Here is a 9,828-nt window from a genome sequence, read left to right as displayed (position 1 = left end):
AGGACTACTAATTACTTAATTAAATTATGAATCCTTAATAGATGATAAATTAGCCATTAAGAAAATAGATGCTAAAATTAGTAATAAATTGAAATTATGTTACTTCTGTCTTAAAATATATATTGGAGTTTTAAATTTACATAAAATTTTGAAGCAACTGTTAAAAATATTATTTTATTGTTATAATTATCATTTCTTTATGTTTTTTGTGGGATTTGCTAGGGCTGTTAAGCCATTTTTACAAATCGGGTTCAGGTCTGACCTAAAATTGAACCAACTCAACACCCCTCGGCCTGACCCCTGCTAGAATATTTAAATGGTTCAAAAATTTCAATTTGAACCCCACCAACCTTAAACCTGTTGACTCGAACCCAACTGGTATAACATGTTTAATATAGGGCATGACAACAATTTGAGGCAAATCTTGATCAATTTAGACTTGGTGATTTGATTTCAAGTCAATTCAAGTTAACAGTCACTTTTATATTGGTTTCAGGTTGGCAAGTCAACCATCGCCCGACTCAAGAATTAAATGAATTAGAATTACTAGCCCAAATTCGATGGAAAAAAAATTATTCATGTCCACCAAAACCCAAACTTTTTGGGTCAAGTTTAGCTCAAATTGACATATCAAGTCAATTTTTGACACTCCTAGAATTTACATACATATATACCACACAGTAATGTAATAATTAGTATTCATATTATGTATTTGCTTATTTAATTTCTAAATTTTAGTATTTATTTACATACCACTTAAATCTTTAATATCACAATAAGAATACTATTAAAATTAAATTTTTAAAAGTGAAACATACATTTTCATAAAGTATTTTGCCATGATTAAAATACTAAAATTTATATATAAAAAAATAAAGTTTAAATTTAAATATTGAATGGAGTAATATATAAAAATTATGTGGGATGTAAATAAATTTCTCTTTCATAAGAAGATGACCGGTTCATGTTCAACTGCCACCTTAAGCGCAATCCATCCATACATATTATATTGCAAATTGATATCTGGTTCTCACAAAAATTATCATAAGAACACAGACAAAGGTAAGAATAAAATCTAATCAATAGTCAGCTGGCCAGATGGATTTTTAGCAGAACAAATCAAGTTCAGCTTGATTTATAGCAAAAATATATTTATTAAATATATATATATATATATTAAATTTATTTATAGATTGATGAAATATACATTTAAACTATTCTTTTTTTACAAAATTAGATATTGCGTGCAGATGAGATGTGGGTGGATTGATAGTATTATGATGGTATTGTGATCGTATTGTATCACAATACCACCATAATATCATCAAAATACCGCCGGAATAACACATGCAACAAAATTTCTGTGGTATTTGTGATCATATTGTACCGCAATATTGTCATGATATCATTATAATACCACCACCTCACCCACGTTATCTTGACACTATATTTTCTCAAGTGTAGCAAACTTGGTTAGTTTCTCTATTTCTTTTTACTTGCTCAAGGATTTCGGGTATAGAATTATGGGATTTTACATGCATACACCAAATTTCTATGTATTTACATGTATATCATCTGAATAATTCTTATTGTATAAAAAATCTCATTATTTTGACTACTAAAAAGTGAAATAATATATTAAAAAAGTATATGCATTGATCTTAAGGAAATCCAACAATTCGGAAGAGAAGAGTATGATGAAGGCAGATCTACTACAAGGAGATCGCGAGGCTCGTCTGATCGAACGAGTCAAATCAACAAAGTCAAACTTGACTGAGCCAAAAAGCGTACAAGATGACAACCAAGTGATCCAAATGTGAGTCATACGACAAGAAAGTGTCTGAGCCGACTCGATGCAATAGCTTATCCCACAGTAGAGTCAATCTAATAGAAAACCCAGTTCCGCAAACCCCTTTTAAAAGAGAATAAAAATGTAATATTATTATTATTATACCACATCTCATATAAATAGGAGAAATATTTTAGGAAGAATAAACAAAATAACACCTGCCCCCGCTGTGGTGTGACTACTAAATCAATCAGTTAAAAGAGAATTTACCCACCACATCTCATATAAATAGGAGAAATATTTAAGGAAGAATAAACAAAATAACACCTGCCCCCCTGTGGTATGACTACTAAATCAATCAGTTAAAAGAGAATTTACCCATTCTCATCACAACTGCCAGTTGCTTTTCCAAATGACAATGACTACTTTGTATTTTTAAGGAACATTATGTCATAACTTATAAAATATGTGGCCCAAATTCGGCAATGCCATCACCCATTTAATCATGTCAAAATAAAGTTTAAAGATCGTACAATCATGCAAAAAAACTAATGAGAAAAATCAATAATTCTCAAGATATATCTTAACATAAATTGTATCAAAATTAATTTGAAAGTTATTGAATTAGCTTTGAGCTTAATACTTTATATTAAATATTTATATTCCAACAAATTTAAAATTAACTAAATAACATTAAAATTTATTTTAATATAATACAAAATCGTTTTGTATATAAATTATATTAAAATAAATTTAAATGTTTTTTTTAAAAAGCCCATATTTCAAAAAGCCGTACTTGAAGGAAAAGAATGGTAAGGGCGGTGACCAGACTCAATGCCTGGCTACCGCACGAAGCTTCGGCGAAATCCGTCTGGGATTCTCGAAATGCCTCTCTGGACCGTTGCGTCTGGCCGCAATCCACTCTGGACGGTAAAGCACTTATTAAATTAGAAGAAAGCGAGAGGAATGAATCGGTTCAGGCATTTCATCGAGCATCTCCCGTGCATCTATATAAACCCCCACCCACCACCACTCCACATAGCCCACCCACATCGAAGCTTATCTGAAGAGTCCAGTTATAATAATGGCGACAAAGGGGAGAAAATTCTCTCTACGAAGTAAGGCGGAGGAAAATGAAGAGGAGAAGGAAGAGTACATGGACCTACTTCCGGCGATGGCGGAGAAACTGGCGGCGGAGGATTTTGTCTCGGAGCTGTGCGGCGGATTCCGCCTTCTATCCGATGCGGATCGGGGGGCGATCACGGCGGATAGTCTCCGGAGGAACGCGGCGAGGCTTGGAATGGCGGGAATGACGATGGAGGAGGCGGAGGCGATGGTGCGGGAGGGTGATCTGAACGGCGATGGAGTTCTTAACCAGACCGAGTTCTGCATCCTCATGGTTCGGCTTAGTCCTGGTATGATGGAGAACGCTGAGGCGTGGCTTGAGAAGGCTATTGCTCGGGAACTCCTGCTCCGCAATTAAGGTGCCGCCGTTCATCATGATCTTCTTATCTCCTGATTTAAATCCCTGTAAACTCTGTTCTTATCAATAATGGAGTTGTGATTTTGAACCACTTACTTGGATCCCTATGGATCTGAAGAGCAATTGTTTTCTTTGTTTTTTCTTGAAAAATCTGTTGGAATTTGTCTGTAAGTTTTTATTCCCGCGAAAGCGGGGAAGAAAGAGTTAGAAAATCGTAATGGAATTATAAAAGTTCGTGTCTGGATAAATAAAGAAGGAATTAATTCTTCTTAAGACCGTGGTTAAATATTTATATTCATATTTTTAATAATTTTGATCAACATGTTTTGATTAACGGTACGGGATAGTTATTCGGTTTAAATTATTAATTAATATAGATTGATAAAAATGATCTTATCGGGACAATACTATTATAAAATTTAAAGGATATATCTTCTCGTACTATTATACCCTATTCAGTACAATATTTCTTACAAAATAATATTAAATTTGTCTTTTAATTTATGATATATATATATATATATATTTTGATACACCAACAAAAAATTTTCATCATCCGACACGAATCTCGAGACATGACATAAATCTCAAGACAATCTTTTGAGCAAGAAACATTAAACCATCCAGAGCTCCGATTTCGACAAATTTATAGTCAAACTAACCGACTCGATAAAACGGACATAATGATATTAAAGTTAATCCAACCCGAGTCAAATCAAACCAAGATTAAGTGATTAAATCATTTTTAAAAAATTTTCGAACACGGGCATAATGATATTAAAGTTAATCCAATCCGAGTCAAATCAAACCAAGATCAAGTGATTAAATCATTTTTAAAAAATTTTCGAACACATTTGAAAGATCAAACAAATGTCGATTCAACGAGTTCATGCTCGAATCGAGCGTCTCGACAAGACGAATCCAACGAGCCCAAGATTGCTCAATTTCGACATCGTTAAGACACTCAAATGTCCATCAAACGTACATTGTCTGATTGAGGGAAGCTCTCTGGACCGTCCGATCAAAATGATTCATATTCCCGCATTAATTGCACTTAAAATATTATAAATAGATAAAGCCCCACCTCTCACATGAGAGAGGAAGACTTGAGAGAGAACTTGAAGCTATGAGAAGGAGCTCAACTCCAACATCTCTTCGTCTACATCCGTCGACCACCACCAACCCCCACCATTGATCATCGCTGATTGAACGCCGTCAGTTGGCGTTGTAACTTGAAAAGCTAGCAACTCTTTCCCGTTTGTGGGACAAGATGTCTATGTAATCATTAATCTATAGTGGATTTTTGCAACTAGGTCAAAACCCGTGGTTTTTTCCCTTTACAGATTTTCCACATAAAAATTTCTGATGTCATCACAGATTGTTGCTTTTTTTATCTAAGTGTGTGTTGAATTCTCTTGCAACGCTAAGACAATAATTCATTACTCTACCGCCACGAATTTTTTAACACGTGTGTATATATATATATATATATATATATATGTGTGTGTGTGTGTGTGTGTGTGTGTGTTACATACATACATATAAAGACAAATTTAATATTGTACAATTTTTAATGAGTTTTTTATGGAGGAAAGTACGATGATTTGAAAATTATAATATAGCTTAGGGTGAATTTGAGAATACAACTTCTGAATCCTTATTTGCCCTTGAAACATACCTCAAGTAATAGCACCTATGAAATGAGAGAGAGAGAGAGAGAGAGAGAGAGAGAAAGAGAGAGAGAAGAGCAAACACTAATAAACAATATTATGTCATCTCTTATTCATAAAAAGAGTAATAAACAATATTATGTCATCTCTTATTCATAAAATAATTTTCCTATTTATTGGAAAAATTGTATATTATGATGATATTATATTTTTGTCTCTATTTTAAATGTAGTTGTACATGATTTCACATCAAAAAATGTGTCAGAACGAATTCTACAGAGATCTGACAACCAACAAAAATAATGACATGGCAGTCTGAAAGCAGTTCTAGGGTCCATTTTATCAGGCCAACTTCTACAGGTTGGGCGAAAAATAATCCAAGGTTGTCATACAAATAAATTTAGCCAATTTAGAGCTAAAAGTACATGTTGTCCATCTACACACATAAATCTAATAACACATGTTCAACTCTCCAACTCGAGAAGACATCTTATACGTCAATTCATGATTTGTTGACTAGATAACTTGCGGAGTTTGTGTGAGAGTTGGCTGACCATAGATCCACTCAAGCATTTGTTTGTGCTTGCAAGTCATCAACCTAGGTTAGTTTGACAGCTCAACAGCTTGCCTTGGATCCCTCACTACTCGAGGATGAGCCAAGAGCAAGAATGGGAGTTTATCCAATACTATTAGGTACGAGACAATTCGACGCCATCTTTTGATGAAGCTACCCGAAGGTGATACCAAGAACTCATCCTATTATTAGTTTAGGTCATATTCGTAGCTATTCTCCCTAAAAAAAGTTGGCATCTTTCTAACTCATTTGCCTGCCTTATCAATCAATTTCGATGGTATTATTAGATCAATTAAACCGAAAGAGGCGTTTGAGTAGTGCATGTGTCATAGAATATGCTTTGATATCTTAGGCCATCATCCACCTTAATTATATTAATAATTTCATTCATGCAATAAATATACCACTTCATATAAAAACAGGTGTCATGTGTGCAAAAAAGAGGAATTTATGAAATTACGCAAAAGGGTCCTAAACAAACATATAAGCTAAAAAACGAGCCTAACCTCGTTCTCTAACTTTCCCTATTCAGGCATTCTTTCTCTAGCACTCAATCTCAAGTGTTTTGACTTAGTGGTGTCTCTACCGAACACATATAGACCTAAAATTAAAAGTTAATTATCTGGTAGAGGGCCAGAGTCTAGACCTATTTAATGTAACATGACATTTCCACTTAACTTTTCAAGTATCTTTTGACGTCCAGTTGATTTTTTTGTAACTTAACTCTATGATGAAATATGGGTATATAATTTTCTAGGAAAAAAAATTGAACTATATTATTTTGATTTAAATTTAATGAAAATGGGATTTTTGATAAACATATAATTAACTAATTATATTTTATATTATGCTTTTTTCAAGATAAATTTAAGGAATTAATTCTCCTTGCATAAATTTAAGAAAAAAATGCATCATGATATATATATGAATGCTTTTTCTATTGTAATGTTAGCTCACTTTATAATAAAAAAATTCAACAATATAAATAAGTTATTAGATAAATATCAAAATTGTTAGATAATATATTGAAAATATTAGTCACTCACGATACTTTTATAATGAGTGTACTCAGGAATACCAAATAACTTAAATATATATATGCATAAATTTTAATTATATTGTCTAATAATTTAATTTTATTGATAAATAAAAGATAATAATTGAAAGATATGCATGGTAATAATTATTTCATCTTAAAAAAAATTATATGAAAATATCGTGATATATTTTTTTCCCTTATATTTTAACCAGATTAACCTGCGCCAGATTAATTGTCACTGTACTGAATATAATTAGATAGAAATTATGAGGCTTGTATGTAAATTGTTATTAAATAATAACCAATTTTTATGACCCAAATCAAGGGAAAATATTTGCGTATATAAGACGTACGCAGCGCTGCATACGCCAAGGGGTTATTCAGGGGATACAGGGGGGTTATATCGGGGTTATACCCCTCTGTAACCCCCCTGTAACCTCTTTGTAAACTACCTGTAACTTACAAATGAGTTCCGCACTTCTGTAATTTCATGAGTACAAATAAGTTACATAGAGGTTATAAGGGAGTTACACGGAGGTTACAGGGGGTATAACCCGGATATAACCCCCGTGTACCCCCTGAATAACCCCTGACGTACGCACCGCTGGATACGTCTTATGTACGCAAATATTTTCCTAAATCAAGGCATATACTAAGTTCCAACTCCACCGCAAAGGAAATAAAACCATATCTTCAATTAGATAATGTCGAGCATCACCGCCTTAGCAGTTTTCGTGTCAATTTGTACGCATTAATTTTGTTTTCCTTTTTTTATGAATTTAAATTTTTATATTCATCAAATTAAATTTAGAATTAAAATTTATGCTTTTAAGAAAAATCAACAAATTGTAATCTGCCGTGCTAATTAGGGGTGTAAACGAACCGAACACGAACGAACAAAGCTTGTGTTCGTGTTCAGTTCGTTTAAAATTTAGTTTGTTTGAAATAAACTCGTGTTCGTTTCTTAACGAACGAGCCGAACACGAACCGAACACGAGCTGTTCGCGAACGACTAGCCAGTTTGACATCCCTAATATTAATATATAAAAATAATATTATATATTAATTATATAACTTATATTATATAAATATACAATATCTATATTAGTATATTACTACTATAGTATATTAATATATTATTATTATTATTTTATTATATATTATAATTTATAAAATTTAATGTTTTAAAATATAATAATTTTTTTATATATAATCGAACACGAACGAACGCATCATTGTTTGTGTTTGGTTCGTTTAACTAACCGAACGAAAAAAATTTATTCGCGTTTGTCTCATTTACTTATCGAACGAATCGAACACGAACTCATTGACGAACCGAACACGAACTGTTCGCGAACAACGAGCTTTTTTGACAGCCCTAGTGCTAATGCAATAGCTGTTACTCGTAGAATTTCGTCATCGAGAAGTTTGCCATTTGACATGAAATTTAGGACAATTTTTTAGCAAAAAAAAATTAAATTTTACCTCGAACTGGACCAATTTATGTATCATTGAGTTCGTATAATCAAGCTAAACATTCTGACTATAAGTTCGCTGAAATCGAAGTTTTGGATGAATTTTTATCAGAATTTTATTGTTTTTATTTAAAAAAATTATCTCAAGATTCATGTCATATCTCGAGATTCGTATCAGATAATGAAAATTTATTGACAGTGTAACACATATAAATATGAAAATTTAGATATTAAATATGTAAATACAGAGTAACTGTATGACATATATGTAAATGCTCTTATAAATAAATTATCTGATTTTGCGACACTGTGGGGCTGTTTGGTAGTAGGAGTTGAGCAGGATTTAAGCTAAAATTTGCCAAACAACTACAATGACAACTTTCTACATAGCTTCAAATCACGTTTCTCCTTCATTTTGCCTTCAATTTTAGATTTAGTACATTAGATTGAAATGTGAAGTTACGGGATTTAGACAAATTGATGCGTGGGAGAAAAAATGGGTGCTGCGTCTGTTATGACCAAAAGAGATATATATATAGATATATATATATTATAAGTTTTTGTGCGTAATAGATATTTAGCTTAAAATCTATTTATAATGAATTTCTTCCACTTTCATGTATATCAAAAATATGTCGGCACATGGTTGGAAGACCAAGGATCCACAGGAGGTAGACTAAATGTCTATGAATAAAGGTCCATCAGCGGAATACCAACAGTCCCACTTTACTTAGTACAGTCCCCCTGAACCAGGGCTGAAGGCAGACCAAATAGGGAGATCTTGAGTGAAGACTAATGCCAATCGAGCCAGGCAAAGGAACCGACCAGCCTCTCGCCACAACCCATAGCAAAGGAAAAGTCAATCATCGCTAGCCATTTTGCAAAAGTTGTTAAGATTCCACATGAGGCTAGAACTAGCCATAACGCACTCAACGGAGCATCCCGAAGGATCCCCTTATCAAGGAGTAAGCTAACTATCAGATTATGATGATTTACTATCTGCCCAATGACATAATTTTACTGTGCTAATAGAAGTTCTACATACATTGATCAATATTTGAAAACCAGACTAACATAACTGATCAAAAAAGCTCAATCGATCGAGCCAAGTTCGACCAACCTGATGACCATCCAAGGGCCAAGACTGACCAGCAATCTTGATTTAGCACAGTTAGACAAGTTGGTTTTAACCGAGCCAAGGCCAACTGATCTCAACCGATTGAGCCATAGAATAACCGAATCAAAGGCTTATACTTGTAAACACTCAATATATCATGTAAGCCTCCATTAAAGCAAAGACAAATATACAAATTTATATAATGTACCATTCATCTATAAATATGAATCAGCTCCTCAGAAAAGGCTAATCAACAATTCGAATTAATGTTATTCCTTAGGTCTTATTCGCGAACGATTCATATTCAACAATTCAATTTTTGCTTACACAAGTATTAAATCATTAATAACTGTATAAAAAGATTCATAACCACATTTTGATTTTTATACATTAAATTGTTTACATAAAAAAATTATATACAACCATGATTTTCAAATAATTCTAATAAAATGTAAAATTTTATCCTGATCACAACATACATATCAAATAATATAAAATTACATCTCTATCAATAAGTAATACCACCTCACTTCATTGGAGCCTTATTCTTTCCTAAAAACTTGTAAATCCAACAAGAGTAAGGGAACTGAGTAAGTTACACTAAAAACTGAAATTAATGAACAAAAATTGCACAATATGCATGACTAACATCATATATATATATATATATATATATATATA

The 9,828-nt window shown here is 32.6% G+C and overlaps 1 protein-coding gene across 1 annotated transcript; it reads left to right on the top strand.

Annotated features, from left to right (window-relative positions):
- Positions 1–2,584: 2,584 nt before the first annotated feature.
- On the top strand, positions 2,585–3,542 carry LOC110027074 (calcium-binding protein KIC-like). Its single transcript, XM_020728348.1, has one exon. It carries the CDS (start codon positions 2,874–2,876, stop codon positions 3,270–3,272), a length of 399 nt encoding a protein of 132 aa, XP_020584007.1. The 5' UTR covers positions 2,585–2,873; the 3' UTR covers positions 3,273–3,542.
- The last annotated feature ends 6,286 nt before the right edge of the window (positions 3,543–9,828 follow it).

The sequence above is a fragment of the Phalaenopsis equestris genome, unplaced genomic scaffold (assembly GCF_001263595.1).
Source record: "Phalaenopsis equestris unplaced genomic scaffold, ASM126359v1 Scaffold000413, whole genome shotgun sequence".
Taxonomy (NCBI): domain Eukaryota; kingdom Viridiplantae; phylum Streptophyta; class Magnoliopsida; order Asparagales; family Orchidaceae; genus Phalaenopsis; species Phalaenopsis equestris.
Note: the sequence above shows the minus strand (reverse complement) of the source record. Positions and strands in the feature narration are given on the sequence as shown.

Coding starts and splice junctions, on each gene's coding strand:
- LOC110027074 (XM_020728348.1), top strand. CDS start 2,874: ATGGCGACAAAGGGGAGAAAATTCTCTCTACGAAGTAAGGCGGAGGAA.